The sequence below is a fragment of the Petaurus breviceps genome, unplaced genomic scaffold (assembly GCF_028583685.1).
Source record: "Petaurus breviceps papuanus isolate PSGF00001 unplaced genomic scaffold, PetGlider_PUasm1.0 90849, whole genome shotgun sequence".
NCBI classification, from domain to species: Eukaryota; Metazoa; Chordata; class Mammalia; order Diprotodontia; family Petauridae; genus Petaurus; species Petaurus breviceps.
The window spans coordinates 10,632,969-10,658,705 of NW_027187361.1; the positions used below are offsets into that span (position 1 = coordinate 10,632,969).

At 36.4% G+C, this 25,737-nt stretch overlaps 1 protein-coding gene across 4 annotated transcripts in view; it reads left to right on the forward strand.

Moving 5' to 3' along the window:
* Window positions 1-15,103, forward strand: part of PRKX (protein kinase cAMP-dependent X-linked catalytic subunit) — a 151,412-nt gene extending 136,309 nt beyond the window's left edge. For 3 of the 4 annotated variants that reach the window (XM_069072835.1, XM_069072833.1, XM_069072836.1), the window contains exons 6-10: window positions 2,628-2,685; window positions 3,513-3,608; window positions 6,019-6,096; window positions 7,700-7,849; window positions 10,044-15,103. In XM_069072835.1, coding sequence (XP_068928936.1) covers window positions 2,628-2,685; window positions 3,513-3,608; window positions 6,019-6,096; window positions 7,700-7,825 — 358 coding nt within the window. In that variant the 3' untranslated portion in view covers window positions 7,826-7,849; window positions 10,044-15,103. The remainder of the gene's footprint in view (window positions 1-2,627; window positions 2,686-3,512; window positions 3,609-6,018; window positions 6,097-7,699; window positions 7,850-10,043) is intronic. The other variant, XM_069072834.1, reaches the window with a different exon arrangement.
* Window positions 15,104-25,737: the final 10,634 nt, after the last annotated feature.

The following is a 25,737-nucleotide window of genomic DNA, read 5'->3' on the forward strand; positions in this document are numbered from 1 at the left end:
ATTGTTGATAAGCTCAACGGTACTTAGCTACTTAGGTTACATGAATATCCCTGTGATACGAATATTTTATGTGTTAACAGCATTCAATGTCGGCGTCTGTGTGAAAATTGGGATGGTGGCTGTTTGTTATATGTCCCTTGGGTGCCGGACTCTTTAAATTTGTAGAAATTGAAAAACAGTGATGTGCTAATTCTGTTCCTCCCTTATTGAACTCCTTGCCCCAAACAGCTACCAACCTGAACTTTTTTCTAGAGATTTAACTTTTAGATAGTATGGGATATTCAGGATCATTTCTTGCTTTCTTTGCCTCTGTGTCTTAAAGGATTCGGTGGTAGTCTGGCTATATTGGTATTCATAAAATGGATGTAAAACTAGATTAAACTGTAGCAAAACTGAGGTTTTCCTCCCCCCCCCCCAAGGGGAAAAAATGTTGAAATGGCCCGTGGAAATTAAATATTTTTCATGAGCATCGGCCAGGTTGGGATGATTTTACAAACACTGCACTTTTGGAGGACTCCTTCCAGCATTGTTAAAGTTAGTCATTTTCATGAGGGTGAATATTTCTAAGCCGACAGACCTGGAGCCTGAAGTTCTCTATGTGCACACCAGGTAGAGGGTTTTCCAAGGGTTGTGCAAGCTTGTTCCATGCTCCTCTGGCCCTGGGCTCCATTTGAAATAAATAAGTCTTGTTTCAAGGGCTTTAGCATTTAATGGAGACTTTCTTTTAAAAGGGGAGAAAAAAGAAAAGAAAAAATGTCTTTGTCCTGGAAAAACAATAAAAAGGGGGGAGATTCAGCTAATGTAAGGTAATCCCATTAGTTAGGTATACAAGGAAAAGGTTTACTATTCCTCTTAGGATGATCTCTTTTCTGCCAAAAATGACTTTTGCGTCTTTGTGAAATCTTACTTTGCAAATGAATAGAATGTATGTTTGCTTTGAAAATAAAGTAAAAGGTATGATATGGGAAAATACTTTACAACGTGTATGTGTGGGGTGTATATACACACACGTAATGTATTTGGAAGTTAAAAATAGACAGCATATTGATGGCTGAATTTATGGATACCAGATCACCGCTAGCTACTTCCAGATTCTTCCTGACAACTGGTTTGAGGCAAAAAGATGCTTAGATGATGGGTGAGCAGCTGTTGTCTTAGCCAGTATGTATATTGGCACAGCTTGTGCCAGAAAGGATATGCTTTCATACATGCTTTAGATTTTTCTGTTGGAAAATATGCTTTGAGTTCCATGGGATGAGACAAGACCAGAAATTTAAATTTTCTTTTATATTCTTATTACCAGCACCTCATATTTCATTGAATAATAAATCTGTAAAACAAGTCAAATATCTTTAAAAAATATTTTTTTCTATACCTTTGACTTGTTTTTCGTCTTTTATGGTTTTTAGACTTCATGGTGTTACAAAGGTTTTATCAATATAAATGAAATCTACTTTAGCTCATTTTGGAAACTAAATTACCAAGAACTGTTTTATGAGCACATCTTTTGAACACTACACATGAGTATGATTTTTTGCCTATCAATAAAAATGCTGTATCTAGGCTATCTAGAAAAATTCATTAGAGTTTATTAAATATATATATTTATTTAGTATTCAAAGAAATTTGTGAATTTTTTTTGTATTTATAAAATTTGTATCTGAAAAAAATTCTTTAAATTAAAAACAATTACTGTATTTTTGTTCATTCCTCTAACTTTTCCTAATGAACAGCCAGGAGAGGTGACACCCACCCTTTTCCCTGGCAATTCTTTGAGTGGCAATTACTTAAAACCAGATTTACTAATTATCAAATCCCTTTTTTTGTGGATTAATGAAGCTATTTTGGAGAGGAGTATCATTATTGATCTATATACTAGCTTGGTTCTCTTACTAGTTCATCCTTTACAATTTTGTTGATATTATAATATTGAGTAGCAAGTTTAGCCAACCACTTCCCTTTTTTTTTTTTTTTTTGGCCTTTTGGAGGGCAATTGGGGTTAAGTAACTTGCCCAAGGTTACATGGCCACTTTCCATTTCTGTCAGAACTAACTACATCTATTTTGACCCTATTCAGAATATTTGTTTACAACTTTAGAACATGTAATTGAAGATACAGGATTAGGTTTTGTTTTGTTTTCAAAGTTTTTATCATGAATGTTGTAAACCCATGGAAAGTGTGGGTTGTGTTTTGAATGATAAACCTATAAAAAATAGATCCCTGGGTAAAAATGACTTACTTAAAACAGATGTCTTCTATTTTACAAGGATAGTTTGACAGGTATGTTTACTCTAAAAAGAGGCCTTTCACTGTCTTATCTGAAGGGCATAGTTACAGCCCTAATTTTCATATCCGACACCTACATTTTGCACAGTGAAAAATCACTTCTGTTCCCTCAGCGAGGCCAAGTGCTCTCAGTCCAGCAGTAAATGAATTATTTGTGACCAGTAGAAGAACTTCCTAATAATAGAAAATTTTGTACTGAAAGAGAACATGGAGTAATAAATCCGTCCTCTGCTGTTTTGTGCCAATTTTTATCCTGCATCTGTATGTTAACAGTGTGTTGTGTTTGTTTTGGGAGATAAAAGTGCCAATTCTGTTACTTTTTTTCTTCTTGTGATCATAGAGACCTTATTAAGAAACTTCTCGTTGTAGACAGGACAAGACGACTAGGAAACATGAAGGTCAGTATTCCGTTCTTCTTCGTGTGTTAAAGAATATTCTGCGTGAGAATAACTCAATTGAGTATACTGCCATTTACACCTATGCATGTCATCTAAATGGAAAGGTCCATACATTTGGAGGACTCAAATTTGATGTGTTTTATTCTCAGTCATTTCCATTACTTCATGGCTCTGTTACAAAGCTTTTGGAAGTGAGGGTCATGAAAAAATGATACAAAATGGTCCAGAGGAATATTGATTTAAGTCACTTCTCCATCATTATTTTAAATGTCTTAGGCATGCCATTTTTAAATTACAATTTTACTTGAGAGAGAAATGCATGAATTTGTTTTGTATTTAAAATTTAAGTTCTAAATGAAGTATACACACATATATAATATGTGTGTACATGTATATTTGTATAGATTTATATATGCGCAAAACACATACATATGTATATGTGTGTGTGTGTCTTTGCATACAATATTACCCTACTATCATTAATTTTACATTACTTTGTAGCACATCTACAAAAAATTTGGACCAGTTTGAGATGAACTGTGAATGTTGTCCAAATGAAATTAAAAGGGATATACATAAAGTCTTGTCATTCAGCTCAAAAAAGTAACTTTATCAATATAGACTAGAATAAAGTAAACCACAGCTTGTGTGCAAAAGCTTTTGGGTAAAAAAGCTCCGTAGGATGAAGTGGTCGCCAAATGAGCTAATGATTTCTTAGATTACCTTAATGGAAATATATCATCCAGAAGGGATAGTCTCAGTGTACTCTGCCATGGTCAGGCCATGTCTTGAGTTATTGTGTTCAGTTCTGGGTTTCACATTTTAAGGAGGACATTGACAAGCTAGAATGTGTACAGAAGAAGATGACCAGAATGGTGAAGGGGACTGGAAACCATGCTATACAAGGATCAGTTGAAAGAAAGGTTGGTTAGCCTGAAAAAGATATGGGGGTGAGGGGGAGAACAATAGTTGTCTCTGAATATGTGAAGCGTTATTATGTGGAAGAACAATTAGACTTATTATGCTTGGCCCCAGGGACAAAACAAGTATCAATGGATGGAGAAATTACGGAGAGGCAGGTTTTGGTTCAATGTCAGGGAAAAAAGAAACCAAACAGCTTCCCAACACTTACAGCTCTGGAAAAGATTTTGTTTTGACTTATGGGTACACAGCTAGATTACCACTTGGGGATTTTGTAGAGTACATTTATCATGCTCAAGATGTTGTATGAGATGACTTCTTTTTGTTGTTGTTGTTTTTTTGGGGGGAGGGCAGTTGGGGTTGTGACTTGCCCAATAACACATGGCTGGGGGTTTTTTGTGTGTGTTAAGTGTCTGAGGCCGGATCCGAACCCAGGTCCTCCTGACTCCAGGGCGGGTGCTCTATTTACTGCGCCTCCTAGCCGCCCCCTATGAGATGACTTCTTAAAGCTCTAAGATTCTGGAATTCTATGAAAACTAAGTTGCTGTTTTAGAATAACTTTTATTGGCAAATCCAGGCAACATAAGTGCAGAATATATGCTATTTGAAGAGACTTTTGTAAAATTTTCAGAAAAATTCTGTGTATCATTATTTAGACATTTTTGGTTTTTGAAAACAGAAACCATTTATGAAGCATTCGCACTTTGATAAATAGCACTTGATGCTTTTAAGGTAAAACAACTCCTCCCCCCTTAGTATTGTAGTATATTTTCTGTATGTCTTTGATCTCTTTGATTATAAAAATATGTCTTGGCTCTTTGAAATACTGTCTTCATAAATGCTAATCATGTTTGATTGGCTTGTTGAACATTTAGTTCACTATGAATCCGTTTACCACTCACCTTGTGCACTCCATTTATCTTTTATTGACATTGCATAGGTTTTCCCTTAATTGAATTTAAGTTTCTTGAGGACAAGGACTATTTCATAATAGCACATAATAGGTACTTAATAAATTCTTGATTCATTAATTGATCTAATTTCTCCTGAAAATGACCAAATATCTCTTATAAGTTGTTAAAAGTTGAAAGAAAAACCGTATTACTAATTCAGGGGTCACATTTCCTTTTATGCTTAATTTCCAAGGCTTAATATTAGCTGTATCTTATGCCCTAATTAGTAATATTTCTATAATGAAAGTGATGATTCTGGCCTGGAAATAGTAATTATTTAAAAGTATTCACCATTATAATAATAACCTAAACAGTATTTTAGGAATAAAAAAATAAATACTTTATTTTCCAGTGTGAATAGGGGACAATGCATAAATTTGCTAATTGTTCTTCCACATCCTGGGTTCCAGGGCTGAATATATCGCGGAGAATAAAATATCATAACATTTTTTTTTAAATCTTTAAAATTCAGGAGATGAATGTAGGTTAATGGTGTTCAGTATTTACACCTACATTTCCTACTTTTTTTTTTTTCCTGGTACTACCTGCTATTGTTAATACTAGTGATACAGACGTGGAAAAGGCTTTTTAGAGAAGGAAAGTAAATACATCTGCCTTTTTAACACAAGTACTTTAATACTAAGATAATTTGCCAGTATTAGACTAGTTGACATATTAGGGGCTAGGTCCCTAGTAGGTCTGAAATTATAAAAATTTGCATAACTTTGGGCCTTTCCAACATCCAGTTTGTTTATAGGTACAGCTGCCCTTCTTAATTTTCTCTCCTTTTTCTCTCCTTTGAAAACCAGGCAAGATTAAGGCACAAAACTTTTACAAAGTCAAGCACAAAGTTATTGTGTCACAATCCTATAACTTATTTATAAAGGAGAGGGAATTTTTAAATCTCTGAACTGTGAAAGATATAATACTATATTATTCTTTGTCAGATTTTTAAAATCATTGTTTCTGAAATGTCTTATTTTGAGATAAATATCCACTCTAGGTTTGTTGTCTTGGAAGAGGCAAGGATAGATATTCCATTAGTGAACATGAAACTATTTTCTTAAAATAATAGTGAACATATTATTTTAAGAAAATAGTTTCATCTGTTCTACCCAACATACTCACCCCCTTCTTGTCTCTGTAGCCTTTGTCTTATGGGTTGGTGAATTAGGTCCTGGGGATTGGAGCAGTAAGGGGGTAACATTATGAATTGGGAGTACAGGCTCATTCATATTTACTCCAAATGCTGACTTTTCCATGTTCACAACAGAAGCTACAGGAGGAGCTAATATAGTTTGCCAAGCATATGGATTCAGATTTTCAGTTTTTCGAAAGTTTTCTTATTATCCTATTCTTAAATAAATTAATGTTGACATGTTCCACATCACCAGTTACTTAAACTTAGTGATGGCCTATTATTAGCTTTGCATTTATGCCTTCTCTACTTCTTTTGAAGAATGGAGCAGATGACGTAAAAAGGCACCGGTGGTTCAGGTCTGTGGACTGGGATGCGGTACCCCAGAGAAAACTGAAGGTAAAACACTGGGTTCAAGTGACATAGTATTCATTTTTAGCCAGCCAGTTTTGGATCCCAAGATAGGCCAATAATAAATACTGTTAGAACTCTGATTTTAGTGTTAAATAATTGAATTGAATAAGCAAAATTTCTCTGAAAAAAACTGAGAAATTCTCAGACTTGTTCATTTTCATACAAAATGTTTTATTCATTAGACAATACAAAAAAAAGACTCAATATGCAGTGAAGAATAACATTTATAGAAAAGCATTTAGTGGAGGACCTTCTAAAAGTTATACAACTCTGGGACATTATTTATGAATGCAATTGATAGGATCTCTAGGGCAGCTATGCAAATTACTTCCTTTTAAACGTCTCTGTACTAAAGAGCTATCTCTGAATTTATCTGAATCAAAATATATCTTTACATCTGAATAGGAGTCATTTTAAAATAGAGAGTATTGCACCCAACAGAAAATGTAAAATGTCATTGTATGGGCTTGCTGAGGGTGAATACCCAAATCTGCAATTGCACCACTTAATTTGTTTTTAAGGGGCTTCTGTGTCTTAGACTTCCTTCCTATAGTGTACCTGGAGGATCCAGAGTTCATACTTCCTCAGTTGCATGAAACTCTGTTACCAAGTTCTGTTTTTAGTACATGACTAAATATGTATTAGTATTAATTAAGTATGCCATCATATATATACATATACATACACACAGGTGTATACACTGAAGATGTTGTGACCTGTGACCTTAAAGAATTCCACTGGTAACCATGAACAAAGTAACAAAGAATGTGCCCTTTTGAAACCTTCCATTGCCATAAGATGTAGAAAATGTATACAATGTTTAATTGAAATCATAAATTCTTAAAGCTGATTAGATCGTTAAGATCATTAGATCATTAAGACTAATCTTAAGTCCTTTATACACTATAATAAAAATGAAGGCTAAAACCCAAGAAGTTTTAAGTGACTCGTTCAAGGTTTCCCAGCCAGAGGCAGAGTTCCTGAGAGCTGCTCAAAGCCTGCCCAAGTTTTGGGTTCTTTCCACCAGAACATCATGACCCTCAGTTCTTCATGCCTGAGTAAACATTGTTCCTAACAGCTATTTAATAGTATTAGTGGTGAACTCCCATTTAATATAAAACTATCATTTTCATTTTTAAAAAATGACCTACTTTGTGTTTACATTATGTTACCTCCAACCTAAAAAGATTTCAGGTGAGTGCAACACAACATTTTTTGAGCACCTGTTGTGTGCAGGTCAGTGTGCTAGGTGCAGGGCAAACAAAGATGGAAAATGGTTCTTGCTTTGTGCTAGAATACAGGCCAAGCCCTTATGTCTGTCATTTGAATACCTGCTTAGCTAACTTCTGAGGAACTCATGACCAAGCTGGCAGTTGAATGATATATTTGTGAGTCACAAAAAATCTTGAAGACTCTTTCCTAAATCTACTTTGGTAGAAAGAGAAACCATATGGACAGGTCCTCGAAGCATTGGAGAATACTCAGGTTTTTCCAAAACAGTGTCAATAAACCAATTAATATAATACCTGATTGTGAATTACAAAGTTTGTTTTTCTTCTAATACTCTTTATTTGGCATTCTTCCTTAGCCTCCTATAGTGCCGAAGGTATCCAATGACGGTGATACATCTAATTTTGAAGCTTATCCTGAAGATGACTGGAATAAGACACCACCAGTGCCTCCTAAAGACTTAGAAATCTTTAAGAATTTCTGAGTACAGGGAACCACATTTGGAAAGGTATACCTTTATTTGCCATACTTTTTTTTTTTAAGTGCTGCTTTTTACATTTTTAAACCATAGATCCATGGGATAAAATTTTGTTTTCCTGCCTATTAAATTGCTTAACTAAGCAGCCATTGAATAGTAGGGTAAGAAATATATATGTAATTAAATGTTTTGATGTGCAAACCCTCCAGCATGATGCTGACTCACTTTAAAGAAATCAAGGTTTGCTTTTTTCACTTAACCACTGGCTTTAGAATTTTTTTTCACATGACAATAGGAATTGTGCAACCATATCTACTCTTGTGTAATGTGTAAATAACAAAATATATAAGATTGATGTTTTGTTTATTCAAAAATAAACACAGGTCATAGAATGTCTTAAGCTACCATGCAATGATACTTCCTTTATAGGCTGTGTTACGTGAAATCTGCAACCTTTTGGATGAGCATTAACTCAACAGCTTTTATGATTACTGTGGAGAGTCTATACCAGGTAGTTAACAGAGGCCCCACAATTGCCCAGTTTCCAATTTGCTCCATTTTACCAATCTGACTTTGTTGGGACAACTTAACTATGCTATCTGAGCGCAACAGAGCGTAGGAAAATACGATCTTGTCTTTATTGCTTGAAATAGCTAGCCTATTGTCATCTCTTGATAAAGTTTGATCATTTTTATGGTTGTGACCAGTTGTGGCTTAAAATGAATAACTTGATTTTTTGCATGTTTTTTTTTAATTAGGTTGTACAAAACTTAAGCAACTTTCAAGTATTAGTATTGAAATTACAAGACAGTCTTAAAATCTGTTTACTTTCTGGCTGTTTCATTTTGTCTGCTTGCTTTAAATAAGGCTTATTCTTCTGACATCTGTTAACTTTATTCGTGATTTTAAGCCAGGAAAAGTCTAGAAAGATTGAAGTTCTTTTTTTAATATATGTATGTATACAGAGAAATCTTTTAAATAATGCATATTTGATAGATCCCTGACACTTGCCCCTGTATATTTGTGCCAAAAACTCTTATCAGTATGGGAAAGAGTTCTGTTAATAATTCCTCCCCCAAACCCTTCCCCCCCACAAAAAAACAAAAACTACTGACCTTATTATCATGATACACCAAGTACCTTCCTCTATACATTGGATGTGTTCTTACAAAGTTGGGTATATAATTGTGCATAACTGTTTTAAATAAACTAAATGAGTTCCTGTTTGAATTTCTGTAAAAAAAACTTTCAGTGGAATTCAAAGTATCCTGCTTTATCCTTCCTTCATTAGGAAATTTCTGTGTATTTAAAATGATTCAGGAAGGATACTATTATAAGGTATGTAAATAATTTCAGCAAAAATAATATCCATTGTTGAGCTGAACAACCACAAGAGGTCAGTTTATAATAGTTCCTTTTTATGGAAAAAACAATCCTATTGGATAGGGATTAGACCAGTGATTTCATTCATGTATCGAACTCCCTCTTACCAATAACAAAGATCACCTTCACTACAACTTAGAGTTGCCTAGAGTATTGAGAGGTTAAGTGACTTGCCTGGGGTCACAATAATATGTGTTAGAGATGGAACTTGACCCCAGGTTTTCTTCATGGCTCTATGGCCAGCTTTCTATACACTGTGTCATCATGCTTCTCAGACAGGGAACCTAGAATTGAATATCGATTATAATTTTCGACAAGGCGTAGTTGCCAACTGTTTGAATTAACGGTTTCCTTTGCTTTTCTAAAATGTTCTTCATCATCTCCATTGTGTCTATGGGGGTGGGATCGAAAGGCTCAGGATAGGGAAGAAAAAAAGCTCGATCACTCTGTTTTGTACTTGATTTTAAAAATTGCTAGCAGCTCCGTCGAATTGTTAGAAAGGACGAGACACTGAACCGTCTAAAGCAGAGATGAATCTCATTTATTTGTACAACTTCCCTCATTAACATTAGACTTTTATGTGGGTAAATAGATGAAAATAAAAGCATGTTATATTAAATTTTAAAGCCTATCCTTTTTCAGATTCTTAATTTTGCATTGATGCTTGTTAGTTCCCCTTAACCACTGGTTTTAGAAGTTTTTTGTCATGTTAATAAGAATTATGAAAATAATTCTGAAACTTTGACTTTCCATATTACTGCTTTGAAAAAAGGAGCTCAAAGATTGGCTGATGATTGGAAAACTAACAAAAATTCTTTGTATTTGTGCTATTGAATATCAGAAACTGGAAGAAGATTTGGAATGGTCTGAGCACATTTGAGGAAAAGAACTGGGCATCTGCCAACATGAAGAAATTCCTTCACATGGACGAGGAAGTTTCCACGTACATATATGCACATATTTATATAAAATGATATTAGAGGGATGGTGAAGTTTAATTTTAACTGTATAATTCTGGCATTAGTTCAACAACTGTTACTACAGAAAATCTACTTGGCAGTAGATTATTTGATTAGATTGATTTTTTTTTTTTAGATCCTTTATCTTATTGTTACTTTTCCACAATGCCAGACCTTTTTTTTCTTTTGCTTTATGTTATAGACTTAACTTTTTAAGTTTATACTAAAATTGTGACATTGTAAGCACAAATTAGTATATATGTATATAAAGAAAACAAAATCACCTAAGCACAGGGATTGTGCAAAGATGTAAATGTTTGTACTTTGCAGAGTCTATGATTTTTATTTTTCAGATTTTTTTTTCAAGAGTCTCTTCTTTGGGGAGATACAACTCTTAAAGGATAAATAAGTTTTTCATCATCTTAAACATTTTATAGTTCTTTGTAAAAAAAAATTATGTTAAGATTTGTAATTAAAATGTCCAGTGCTTCATTGTTTGTAACTTATAGTACTTGAAAGCTCGAGGAAAGAAGAGGAGGTACAAGTTTCTTCTTTAGTTCATGAAAGCCCTATTGATTCATGAGTGTTCAGAAAACAAAATGTCCTGGAAATATTTCACATGCTATCATGCTCTATGGTATCCTGCTGTGTACTGGGACTTCTCTTTATTTAAGTTGAAGTATAAATCTGGCACATAATATCCAAGACCTTGGCCTCTATTGATTTTGGCCACGTGTGGATTTTTTTCCCTGTTTAATTTAGGGAGAGAAGAACTACACAAGTGACAGGATGTAGCATACAATGTACCATGTAAATTACCCAGAGGTTTAACTTCTATTCAGTTCTGCAGATGCAGCCTGTTTCCCTCTCAAAGATCACCTAGGGTTTTATGGTATTATTAGGGGGTGAAATTGAGTTTCTAGACATTACAATGATGTACATAAATAAAAAAGTTTTTTGAATGTGTATTTTATGGCAGCCAGATGTTAAGGTGATACTTAGGGCTGAACTGCAAAATATGGACTGAAACAGGTGTTCATCCCAGAAGCAAGGAGCTTGCAGAATTTCTGGGAAGTCACATGTGAACCTCTGCTCATAAGTTCATTTCATTTTAAACATTCCCACTTCCTTCTATACTCTTATCCCTCTTACTGTTCTAAAATTCCATGGAAATCTCCAGAGACTTTTACCCCCCAGCAAAACATAATAAATTTAGTTTGTAAAATCCTATTGCTAATCTGCCGAGAATAGTGTATTCTAATTATGTCCTATCTCTATTTAAGAAGTAAACACAACAATACTTCCCATGAAGCATCTCTCAGTGCTAAGGATCTTTTATACACATATGTATAATGCATACATACATAAACACATATATACATTTACATACTATATATATATTTCAATATGCAGTTTGTGTGTGTGTGCGCATACACACAGCATCTAAATAGGATAAGAGCATGCATTAATTGCGCTCAAATAGCAAAACAGAGCAGTTATTCATGTGAATTAAGTTCTGTGTAATGAACTAGATCCAGGAAGTGAGCAGATTATTTTTGGAGTATTGCATTGTTTTTCTTTTTTTTTCCCCCTTAAGTCACCACATGCTTAGTTTCCACACACTGAAGAAATTTAGCAAATAAGACTCATGTAAGTGAAAAATGAGAGTGTGCCTCTCAATTTGCTATCCCCTAAAGTGCCTAACTCACTGTGCATTTAAGACACTATTTAGTAAATCTGTTGGATTTGTATGTTATGTAAATTTTTTTTTTAATCAATCCACAGGTACCATTTTATAAGAGAGTGCACTGGAAGAGATGTACTTTTTGTGGGTCTTCCTAGTGGTCTCAGATATATTCTGATCCAATGATTTTGATAGTTTTTTTATCGTGATACTCATTTGACACAGAGATTGGTTTCTGAGTAGCAAGATTTCAGAAGAAAAAAACACAAAAAGATACTTCCTATCATGTTTCAGCTTAGTGCTTGTACTTAGAAAAAGAAAGAACTAACTTCAGAGACAGTTTCCTAAATGCCTTCAGAGAAACCTGACATGACATGAAAAAACAAGTCATTGTCCCATCCTCAGTCATATCAAACTTTAGAGAATCCACATAAGCATTTCCAAATATCTGGGATCTACGTTCATCAAAATTCTATTCAGAACAAAGAGCCCAATGAGAAAAATTCTTAAATACCTTTTAAAAAGGGTATATACATTTCATCCATAGAACTGTGTAGACCTTAGTCTTTACCTCCTTTATTTGATGTTGGGTATTAAGATCAAGGCCAAAGGTTGCTAGACATTCAACAATCTATTTCTGAGGTAAAGTGTGATCTAATATTAAAAAAACAAAATCAGTAAAATGATTGCCATAGTTCACTGAGACAAAAACATAGAGCTACCAGGAGTAATAACCCAAGTCCAGTGCCACTTGACTTTTTAATCACATTCATTCTTAAGGAACTTTTTCCTTTAAAAAATCGTATACAGAACAGCTTGTTTTGAGTATGACTTTAAACTGTATATAAGTTCAGTGTGCTAGTGTGTGTACTTCTTTGGTTTACTACTTGTTACCTTTCAAAATTTAATGTTGATATTCAATTGAAATAGTATAGAAAGCATGAAATATATTTGCCTTATTTCTGAATAAATATGCAGGAAATACAGATGTGTTAACATTGGTTACATTGTTCTTTTGCAGAAATGTAATCAGCCTTCAGTAGAAAAAAAGTGGGACATTAAAAAGAGAATTCAAAGACATTTGATGGTGTTACTAAGTACAGAGTGAACAGTTGAGCACATTTCAAGATTTTATTTAGGTGCCACATGTTAACTGTTCATTAATAGGCCATAAATGATCACTTTGTTTAGTGAGATGTTACATAAAAGTTGGTTGTAACTTAAATAATAAACCTGGAATGATCATTAAAAGTAGCTAGGGAAATAGCTGAATATGTATGTATAGTTGGACATTTGTATTTATATCGTCAGTTATAATCGCAAAATTTTAAAAATTGTGAGGTACATATCAGAGTGTGTACCCCATTTAAAGTACCATTTTGATTTTTGACTTGCTGATATTCATGAGTTTGCAGTATTTTCTGGAGTCTGAGTACTACAAAATTTCTAATTTATAAAATGCATAAATTGCTACATTGAGTGTATTGGGGGTTTCATTTTCAGGTGGTAAATTTATCATTCCTGTCTTCATTTGTATGGATTAAAGCAAGGAGGAAATGGCACTAACATTTACCATATATGTATGCGCAGTGATAGATTTTCCACACTTTCACATCAGAAATTGGATTTGTTTTAGACATAAGTATATCCATTGCTGGCAATGGATGTACTCTGACTCCTGGTACCAGCCTCACAGAGTTAACAGAAGGAATAGAAGTAATGGGATGTTTGCAAACATACATACTTCTGTACACACACACACACACACACACACACACACACACACACACATATCCATTCTAGATCTATGCATATGGAACCGAGAATGATTGGTTTGTTTTTATATGATTTCCAGTACAATTCTTTGTATTTCTTTCCTCGAAATTGCACATATTTTTGATAAATTATTTGTAAATCCTACTAAAAAATGAAGTAACTCTAACCAGGTGAGGGGTTTGAGAGGATGACTTGTCATCTAAGTGTGTGGTCTAGGTGTGGGGTCTTAAGGTTCTATACCTTTCTCATGGTGTTAACTGAAGAGATACAGATACCAAGGACTGATGCTAGAAACATAATGTGTCTACACAACGAAGTGAAAAAACAAAAGGATTTAGTGATTTACTATCCTGAGTTAAGAATTTTATATTTTCAGTCATTTGCTTTGGAGTCATAAGAGACAGCCTCCATGCCCCTTTTTCTTCCTTTTGGTTTGAAATGTATAACCTCAATATTCTTTATATTTGGTTCACTTCTCTATCATGCATTTTGTACAAGTTGAGCAATTTCTATGTATTACCTTCCTTCCCCTACAACACTGTGAAGGATATTAAGTGAACAAAATGGACCTATTATGAAAAGAATTTTTAAAGCACGTTCAAAATGTCTTTATTTTTTAGAGTATTCCTTTGTTCAAGAATTTATTAAGTACCTAGACTTAATAGGTTCCTATGTGCCAGGGTTCTTGCTAGGCACCAAGGATACAAAGGGCAAAACCAAAACAGACATTGCCCTCAAGGAGCATGCATATTGTTGGGGATTGGTCATTTCTGCTTATTTTCAACCCAGCATAAGGTTCTAGAATAAAACTGGCATTGTAAGAATGCAGTGGAAACGAATGGAAAATTATTTGGTGGAGAACAGATTTCCATAACTCACCATGACCTTAGCAAGTGACTTTTTAACTAACGTTAACTGGCTTGATCTTCCACTGTCAAAACATCATCAATTGATTGAAAACACAATTAAGTACTAAACTCATGATTAATGGATGCACCAGGATTTGAAGGCTTACATGTAGTGAAAAGATGACCACTGTTCAGCCCATTGCCTTGTGGTCCTGAAGAATTGTAATGCAATGCTTCCTTATGCTAGAGCTAATTTTTCATCTTTAATAACAACAAAAACTGTAGCATGATTCTTTTTTGTCCTATTTCACATGTAGATTTGCCATATTCTGCACTTCTCTATGGCAAACCTGACGACTTTATAAACAGTGGGAAATAATAACTTTCCACAGGTTTGTGTATTTCATAACTAGTTTGAAATGAGAAATAGGCCAGGTTATTTTAGACTCATTAATATTGTTGGTTGCTAGTCCTCAGTCATGTGTAAAAGTACTGTCCAAAGTCATGTCAATTTGTTGCACAATAAAATCACTGTGATTTGTATATAAACCCTAGTGAAATATTACTGCTGTTTAATTTATATAATGCCTGTTAATTTCTGGATTTGTTTAATAAACGTTTGTATCTTTTAAAATGTCTAATCTTGTTTGCTTCTGCTTATATTGGGAAGATCCGTGCCCCTCCCCCCCCAATGTATACAAGAAAGTAAGATTGATTAGACTTGGGGGGAAAAGTGATTTACTTAAAATAGGTAAACCTTTATGGCAGCCACACACTTACATCCCCATGTCTTTGGAAGTTCACCACCGATCTCTTCAATTTGTAAGAATCCCCTTCAATCAAGAAGCAGTTATTAGATGTCTGCTACATCAGGCTCACTGCTAAGGTACTGACACTATAAACAAAATAAAATTCCTATTGGAAAGGTGTACATGTGCTGATGGAGGTGACAGATGAGTTTATTATCTTCTCTCTTGAGGGGTAGGAGCTATGTCATAGTAACCTAGTGGTCAGAAATCTTTTTTTTTTAAATGATGCTAGTGTGACATAAAAAGTTTGAGAGACATAGTGTCTCAAAATGTCATTTTATTAATCATGCTAGCAATAATTACAGGGTCAGTGACAACGCCAAAGACCCCACAGGGAACACACTAGGTACTCCTATGCTCTTGGAAGAGTGGATGTTCCTGAGGGTAACAACTGATTGGCTGGCTAGTAATAAGAGAGAATGAATATTATAATGAGAAGTGGATCTATTCTAATGAGGGCCTAGGGGCTATGACTTTGATAATGTCAGTTACTTCCAAATCACCCTCAGGCTTGGGAAATTTACACAAAGGTACTACTCCCTTGCTCAAACCAGTTTGAGTGAAACACTGAGATTAAATTCTTTGTAAGGTTTTCTTGTTGAGTAGGGCAACAGCTCCATCTTGATAAGATAGTCTAGGTGGGATAAACTTTTGGGAAAGGTCAGGGATCTCCCCAATAATTTGTTATTTAATAATCATTTCTCTCAGAGGCTTTTCAGAAGAGAACTTATGCAAAAATAAAAAAAATGAGTTAATGGCAAAACTTACAAACTTGTCATCCAAATGAAATGAAGAAATAAGTAAAGACTTAAGTCTTTCTCCAGATGTAACCTGATGTAGAATGTATGAGACAGTTCTACACTCATTTTGACTTTATTGTTTACATAATGAGCTTGGAGCATCTAAATAGAAAAGCTGAAATTTTATGTGTTACTAAAGAAAACTGAAGAATAATGTGATCTAAGGCAAACTTTGCCCATTAAAAGAAAGGTGTCTGCCATCCTGATGACCCCCTAGTTGGGAATACATATATCAGACAAGTGCCCATAGTATGTTTTCTAATAGATGCCCAAGACTACTTGAGGTATTCCACATCTTTAAGCTGACTGAAACTCATCAGCTTTCTGATTTTCTCTTCTTGCCATTTCTGGTCCACTTGAGTCTAAAACTTCAAGTGAAAGTTATTCAGTTGCTTGTTTCATACTATTAGATATATGACCAACAATTCTGGTTAGTGTATGTGGGCTTTCAAGGTTATTAAGGTAGCATGATTAAATGAGTTATATTCCACCCCAGTGCTACAAAACTACACATTGACAGGAAAGTAGTGCCCAAAAAGGTACTTTTTTTTTTTTTACAACTCCTGAGTAATCATTGCCAGCTTGTTACCATTATTTTTTATGATCCACCTTGTGATGCCAGTTGGACAGATTTTTCCTTTCTATCAGTCACGCAATATCTGTGTCAGCCTCATGTGAATGAATCCACAGGTTTTATATAAACTTTTTTGCTGGGTCTAATTGGATTGAGAACTTTCTGATCTTCCAATAAACAGGAGTATTGGGGAGAATTTTTAACAATAAGTCTTGTGTTACTGTTTTTCAGAAGGAAAGGAAGTGATAGTTGTATACTCTGTTTTATAACATCATTGATCTGGGGATAGGTGGGAACCTCGGAGCCTATTTAGTTTGACTTTCCTTATTTTACAAATAGGGAAACTGAGACCCAAGGAAGTTGAGCAACTTGCCCAATAGGTAGTAAGTGGCACAGATAGGATTAAACCTATCTTAAACCGAAAACCAATGTTCTATCCACTGTGCCATTCATGGTGTGAGAAGGTGATAAGAAGGGGAAAAGGATATTTTTTTTACTATGAGTTTATCTAGAATGGAATTGGGGTCTAGTGCAGGGAAAGTTGGAAAAGCCTGAATTTCCACAGTTTGCTGAACTTCTACTTTTCTCATTTGTCACTTTCTTACCTTAATCTAACTCCTTTGATCATTCCTTGCCCTTTTTTATGTTTTCATGGTTTGCTCAGTGAAATATTTTTATTCATTCATAATTAATAACTCACCCAATAGTTATGCAGAATGATTTTAAAAATACTTTCCTCTTAAACACTGTGATACAAGTAGTGGCTTATTATACACATTTTACGAATGAGGAAACTGAAGCTAAGTGAGGTTGCATCATTTGTTGAAGGTCACTCAGCTAGAAAATACCAGGTGCTGGCTCTCTGATAACAAAACCAGTGCTTGACCACTATACCATCCTATGTCCCCCGTAAGTGTCAGCATCGGACATTCAAATACAGATTTCCCAGTTGTAGCGCCCTTTCATTTAGGCCATGCTGCAGGCTACTTCTACCCATACCTTTCACTCAATTAGCAGATATTTATCAATTGCCAACTTTACAATAACCATAAGGTAAGGGAGAAGGATGGGACAGAGAAAGGCCATGGACTTTCAGAGTTGGAAGGGTCCTGTTGTGGTTTGTCCTTTGTCTTCACGAAGAGATCCATGATAGCTGGGGTGATGCCATGACATGCAAGAGAACGGGATTTAAATGAAGGAGAGCTGTGCAGTCTCTAGCCTCACTTTCTCTTCTGGCGCCATTTGGGTCCGGGGGGACAACTGGACATGGCCCAAGATGCAGTGGGAGACCTTGGCCTTTTTAAGCTAGTCTTTGACAGGTTTCAGTTTGACTTGGGCAGTGCCCATTCTGTGATTAAGGCTTAATAATATGAAAGAAAAGAGGCAGAGGATGGCATCAAAAAAAGGCCTAGACAAAAAAAAAAAATCAATCTTGGAGGGGAAGACCTCAGGTTTTCTAGCAAAAACAAGAAGAGCCCTAAGCTACAATTAATAGCAAGAAAAAAAAATCCATACCACGAATTACCCATTAAGTAGTCATCCAGCCTCTGCTGGAAGACCCCTACCTCTTTTTTGGATATTTCTAATAATCTGAAGATTTTATTTAAATCTGGCTGAAATTTGTTTATCAAATTAAGCCCCTGTTCCTGCCTTCTGCAGTCAAAATGACAAATGTAATCCTCCCAGTCCTTAAAATACTTGGAAAATAGTTATGTGCTCCCCACCCCACTTCCACTAATCCTCTTCTCCAAACTTAGTTTCTTGAACTAATCCTCACCATGCTGGTTGCCCTCCTTTGGATTCAAGGCACCTCACCACTCTGAATGGTCCTAATTAATCATACCTCCCTCAGCTTGTGGAGCTGATTTACTTAACCCCGAATCAAGACAATATTTATCCCTATTAAATTTTTATCTTGCTATATTCAGACCGATATTTTAGTCTGGCAAGATCTCTTTGGGTCTTGCCTACATCATCCTGTGTATCACGTCCCTCCCAGCTTTGTGGCATCTGCAAATTTGATAAGCTTTTTAATGATATTGTAAATTGCTTGCATAAAGGCATGTTTCTTCTCTGATGTGAAATATTACCATCCCATCCATTCTTTCCTCTGAAATCCTTCCTTTCCACCTTTTTACACATCTGTTTTGATGGTTCTATCATTGCTTTTTACCCAGAGTTATAACCTAGGCTTGTAACTGGGGACAGCTATGTGGCCCTATGGTTCAATTTTAATAAGTTCCTTATGATTTCTTTTTCCTGTTTACCTTCTCATACTTCTCTTGTTTCTTGTATTTGAAAGTCAAATTTTCTGTTCAGCTGTTTGTTTTTTTCATCAAGAATGCTTGAAAATCCTCTATTTCATTGAATGGCCATATTTTTCCCTATAGCATTATACTTAGTTTTGCTGGGTAGGTGATTCTTGGTTTTAGTCCTAACTCCTTTGACCTCCAGAATATCATATTCCAAGCCCTTCAATCCCTTAATGTAGAAGCGACTAGGTCTTGTGTTATCCTGATTGTGTTTCCACAATACTCAAAACTGTTTCTTCCTGACTCCTTGCAGTATTTTCTCCTTTACCTGGGAACTCTGGAATTTGGCTATAATATCCCTACGAATTTTTTTTTTTTGAGGGGGAATCTTTTTCAAGAGACGATTGGTGAATTATTTCAATTTCTATTTTGCCCTCTGGTTCTAGAATATCAGGGCAATTTTGCTTAATAATTTCTTGAAAGATGATGTCTAGACTCTTTTTTTGATCATGGCTTTCAGGTAGTCCAATAATTTTAAAATTCTCTCTCCTGGATCTATTTTCCAGGTCAGTGGTTTTTCCAGTGAGATATTTCACACTGCCTTGTATTTTCTCATTTGTTTGGATCTGTTTTATAGTATCTTGATTGCTCATAAAGTCATTAGCTTCCAATTGCTCCAATCTAATTTTGAAGGAGTTATTCTCTTCAGTGAGCTTTTGAAATTCTTTTTCCATCTGGCAAATTTGGCTTTTTTAAGGCATTCTTCTCCTCACTGACTTTTTGGGCCTCTCTTGCCATTTGAGTTAGTCTGTTTTTTAAGGTGTTATTTTCTTCAGTGTATTTCTGGGTATCCTTTAGCAGGCTGTTGACCTGCTTTTCATTATTTTCTTGCATCATTCTCATTTCTCTTCCCAATTTTTCCTCTACTTCTCATTTGATTTTCAAAATCCCTCTTGGGCTCCTCTATGGCCTGTAAGCAGTTCATATTTTCTTGGAGGCTTTTGATGCAGGAGTTCTGACTTTGCTGTCTTCCTCCCATTCCATGCCTAGATCATTTTTGTCCCCAAAAAAGGATTCTCTGGTCTGTTTGTGCTTCCTCTGCTTGCTCATATTGGCAGTCAATTACTTGACATTTGAGCATTTTGCCATGGTAGAACTCTGCTTCCAGAATGGAGAGAGCTTTGTCCCAAATCACTGAGGTTTTTGAAGCTGCTGGAGCTATCAGGAGGGCACCCTCTCTACAGCACCCACAAGCTCTGGCTCACTGGCCACACACCCTAGGACCACCACCCAAGACCATGATCCAGATCCAGGCAGGTTAAAGCAAGAGTGACTACCCTCTGAAGGGTCACCTGGTCCCACTGTGATATGTAGGCCAGGAGCTCTGGAAGCAGCCATGTGGCCGCGCCTCCAGGCCTCTGGTTGTTTCTCGCTCTGGGGAGAGGGGCCAGACTGTGCTATTCAGTGCCTCCTCCCCGTTCCAACAGAGTTCTACACTGACCTTTTACTTGGTTTTTGGAGTTTATTGGTTCAGAAGTCTGGAAACTGCCCCAGCTACTGATGATTCATTCTCCTGATGTCTGCTCAGGCCGCTGCTGGTCAGGTCCACCATGGGGCTAAAACCACATGGCTTACACGGCTTGCACTCTATTCCCAGCTTGGTGCAACAGACCCTGACTTGTCCACCTGCCGGGCTTCCTTCAGTGGAAGATTTGTCTCTTGTGGGTTCTGTAGCTCTAAAGTTTGTTTAGAGTCATTTTTTACATGTATTGGAAGTGACTGGAGTGGGAGCCTATGCCAACTTTGTGCTTCTACTGGGCCATTTTGGTTCTGCCCCTATGTTGCGCAATGGATAGAGCACTGGGTGTGGAGTCAGGAAGACCTGAGTTCAGATGTGACCTCAGACACTCACTGTGGGACCCTGGGCAAGTCACTTAACCCTGTTTGCCTCAGTTATCTGTAAAATGAATTACAGAAGGAAATGGCAAACTACTCCAGTATCTTTGCCAATAAGACTCCAAATGGGGTCATGAAGAGTCAGACATGACTGAAATGTCCTAACAACAACAACAACAATCTAGCTGTTATTGACTCCTCACTCTATCACCAACCATATCCAACTAGTTACCAAGTCCTATATAATCTACCCTTGTCATATTCCACATATAGCCCCTCCTTGTGTACACTGCTTGTGTACACCCTGTTCCCCCCTTAAACTGCCATCAGCCTGGTGCAGGTCCTTATCACGTCACTCTTGGACTACTACAACAGCCTTCTGGTTGTCTCCCACCTCTTCACTTTTCATTCCAGTCCATTCTTTACTCAGCTCCCAAACAGATTTGCCTAAAGCTAACTTCCACCCCCACTTCCCATTCATTAAGCTCTATTGACACTGCTGCCTCTGGGATAAAATATAAATTTTTCTGTATTTTAAAGTCCTTCATAAAATAGCCCCTTCCTACTTTTTCTTTCTTTCATGTCCTCTGAGCTAGTAACATAGGCCTCCTTGCTATTTCTTGAACAAAACATTACATCTCCCAACTCTGTATAGTTTCATTGGGTGCCTCCCATGCCTGAAATTCTCTCTCCTTATCCCAATATTCTGTTTTCTTGGCTTCCTTTTAAGTCCCAGTTAAAATCCCACCTTCTCTAAGAAGCCTATCCTGACCCCCCCATAATGCTACTGCCTTCCTTTTGTAATTATCTCCAATTTCTTGGGTATATATCTTGTTTGTAAATAATCATTTGCATTTTAATCTCTCTCATTTGACTCTGAGTCTTTGAGAACAAAGATAATCCCCCTCCTCATCCCCACTTTATGTTCCCAGGACTTAGCACAGTGCCTGGCACATGCTTGATTTGACTCTAAGCAATATTCCTCTCCCTTTGATGACTCTCTCTCTCTTTCCCAATGTAGCTTTAAAAAAAAAAAATGTCATCCTCAGATCTTCTCCCAAACCTCAGCTCATCCTGAGTTTTAGCCCCCCTGACACTACTTTTACAAAAACAAAAGATCGTACCATTATTTTCAGAATCCTTTTACCAGTCCTTGGTTGCATTTTCTAAAATAGCTTTTTAAACTTAAGTGGGTTGATAAGATCTCTATGAATCTTGATTGGCTTCTTTCAGCCTGGTTAGTCTCTTCCCACGCCCTCTCCTCCATTTTAATAAGAATAATTGACAACCTCTGCCCCAGTGGAGTGTCAGACTGGAAGGGAGAAGAAGGATATAGGCATATATTAGAAAAATGCCTCCTCTCTTGTCTACATTACCGTCCTTCTCCTCCATGTGTCTTGTATGTACCTAGTTATTTACATGTCGTTTTCCCCAATGGAATGTAAACTCTGACCACAGGGACTGTTTTTGTCCCCCCCCCCTTCTTTTGGGGAGGGGGGGGATATTCCTGGTGCTCTGGTGTAAAGGTTTGAGAGGTGTAAAGTGCAGCTAGAATTCAAAAAAGAGAGAAACTCTTTTTCCACTGGGGGAATCAGATGAGGCTTTGTGGAAGAGACGGCTTTTGAACTGAGCCTTGAAGGATCTGATCACACATTTTTTAAAATTTTGTCATATACAATCTAAAAAAAAAGACATTTTTACATGCTCCAATTACATATTAGATGCTTTTATAGAAATAAAACAAAGGTTCCCTAGCTTCCCCTCTATTTTTTACATTTTTAATATGCAAACTTTTTGTTTTAACTAGAACCCATACTTGAAAATTCCAAGCTAGTTCTATACGATAGAGTATAAAACAATACCTTAAGTCGTGTGTTACTTTGTCTCTAAAAGGAGAGGCTGAGCCAGATGATCCCCCCTTCCTTTTGGTTCTAAATCCGTTGAGCTTATGCTCTTCACAAAGAACATAAAAACTGAAACTGTAAAAATGAACTCTGTGTTCTTATATTTTATCTTTTTGGTAGTTACTATAAATTGTTTATTCTGTTTAAGAATTTCTACACTCTGTTTTTAAAAAGTTCCTTAAGCTTGTTTCACCTCCTTATGTAGACACTCTTCTCTCTTAGCATATTCCTCTGGGTGGGGTAAGTGTATTTTATTATTATTATTTTGCTTTTTGGAGGGCAGTTGGGGTTAAGTAACTTGCCCAAGGTTACACGGCTAGTTTTTTTGTGTGGGTGTTAAGTGTCTGAGGCCAGAACCGAACTCAGGTCCTCCTGACTCCAGGGCCAGCGCTTTACTCACTGTGCCACCTAGCCACCCGGGGTAAGTGTATTTTAGTGTCTCTGGGAGGGTTCCTCTACACCCAAAAAACTCTTCTACTAGCTCCCAGATGGTTGACATTCCTTCAAAAAGGGGGAAGCCTTTTGTTCCACAATTAGAAATAATATTTGAAGTGGAATCACCCCCCTAGAAGAGGAAATATTATTAACTCATCCATCCCAGGTATAAATATTCTCATACCTTCCCAAGAGGTTTTGATGGTCAGAGAACACTCAGTGTCAGCATTGGATGAGAGGTCTCCAAGATGGGGAAAAAGAAGCTGGGTGTTGAAGACAGCAGTCCACCTACTTTGCAATCCCAAGTACCTATGATGGGTCTCCTAGGGTAGGGATTTTTCTCACATTTTTTCACTACAGCAGAATTAGAGGCAAAAGGTAGCAACATTACAAAATTTTTATGAAGCAAATGAGTCAAAACTAAAAGTTGTCTCTAAGTCTCTAAATATGTATTATTTGCCAAGTCAAGATATAAATTAGAAAAAAGATATACGTTATATGTCAGTTACTTTCTCTTTTCACAGAATGTGCACATTTAAGTCTGACCAATTCTGTTTTCTTTCTCTTAGTATTTAGAAATACTCAGAAATTTAAAATTTTTCAAAATCAAAATTTAAATTTAAAAGCCAAAGAAAGCAAACAAAGATTTTTACTTAGTAGCAATGTAAGGTGTTGGTGTTTTGCAAATCCAAGTCATAAAAAGAAGGAAGAAATCCTGATGTAATGGAAACAACATTGTATTTGCAGTCTAGATGTCTGGATTCTAATCCAGGTTCAGTGACTGTCTTTGATCTTGGGCAAATAACTTAGCTTCTCTGTGCCCAATTCCTTCCATTCAACAGATATTTATTAAACTCCTCATTTCAAGGCATATGAAAAATCAGTAAATCTTCATCTGTAAAATGGGAATAATAATCACTGCCCTACTTATTTCACAGGCTTTTTGTATGGATTAAATGAGATAACATATATGAACATAATTTGAAAAGTGTAATATAGGATTTGGAAATAGTAACAACATATCTTTTAGAATAATCAACAGAAAGATGTCATTCCCTTAGGTTATTTTTATTTTTTTGCTTTTTGGAAAGCAACTGGGGTTAAGTGACTTGCCCAAGGTCACAGGCTAATTTTTTTGTTAAGTGTCTGAGCCCGGATTTGAATTCAGGTCCTCCTGACTCAAGGGCTGGTGCTCTATTCACTGTGCCACCTAGTTAAAAATAACTCAGGTTATTTTTAAATGGTGAGAATTTTAATGGGTAATTCATTTACATGCTGAAAAACAATTATTAGGTTTCCACAGAAAGCCTCTGACTGCTTTGTGATTGGGTGACAATACGCCAAACTTAATGAGTTTTGTCACCTACAAGTCACATTTTAAAATGATTTTCCTGGTCTGTGCCCTCAGATTCTGGGTCAACTGGGTCAGATCTGGGTCAGATTCTAAAGAAGTCCTTGGGAACATTCTGGGGAATTCCACTTGTGATTTTAGTGGATCCTCAAGTATTTAAGTGTCAGTGATGAAGGGGCTTGGGTCCCTGTCACCCGAAATTCTCAAATGAATGTTAAATTAGTTGAGATCCTTTGAAGGGGTATAGTCATTAGAGGGCTCCAGAACCAACAATTGTTTTTCCTTGGGCCCTTAAGCTTTGGAGGAGGCAAAGCTTCCCCCTTATAGAGGTGGAAGAACACTGGATTTGAAACCAGAGAAACTGAATTTAAATCCCAACTCTAACATCATTCACAAGTGGTATGATTTGGGGCAACCCACTTAAACGTCATTGGGACTAAATTCCTTATCTATAAAATGAAGGGTGCTGGATTAGATAAGGGGTTCTTTCTCTGGCATCTATGAAGTTGATATAGAAAAAATATTTTAGAGGGGCAGAGACAAGATGGCAGAATAAAGTCATGGACTTGCTTAGGCTCTCTCAAATTCTCTTCCAAATAATGTTAAAATAACACTTCAAAATGAACTCTGCAGTGGAACCAACATATGGATTGGGTCAAACAATTTTCCAGCCCAAGACAACTTAGAAGGCTGGGAGGAAAGGTCTGTCTCACTGGAGTGAGAGTGGGGTGCAGTCCATCACAGACTGTGCCAGGCAAGTAAGGAGCAGTTCTTAGGAGCGACTGAATTGGTGGCTGTGGTTTCTGGATCTCTCATCTTGCGGGATGAAGGTGTTGAACTGCTAGTCAGAAGGAAATTACAGGGGACCTTTTGTTGGCACTGGGTGCAGGACTCTGCTGCATTCCCCATACTCAGAGCCAGGTCACAGTCACAGGGTAAAGAAGAGTATTAGCAGGAGTGGGGACCCTGTTCACAGTTTCAGGGCATAAAAGAGTGTTTGTGGTCACTCACAGACCAGAGCAGAGGCCAGCTGAGCAATGACCACACCTCTCATCAGATCATAACACCTTGGCAGGACTGAAAACTTACAGACCCCCAGAACTAGCTCTGGAAACAGCAGCACAAAAACCCTGAAAGTTGAAACAGTTCCTCCTCCATCCCAGAAGCAGAGCTCCACTTTAACATAAAGCTGAAAGTCCAGAAATAAGCTGAAAAAAAAAATGAGCAATCCTGACTATAGAAATGTA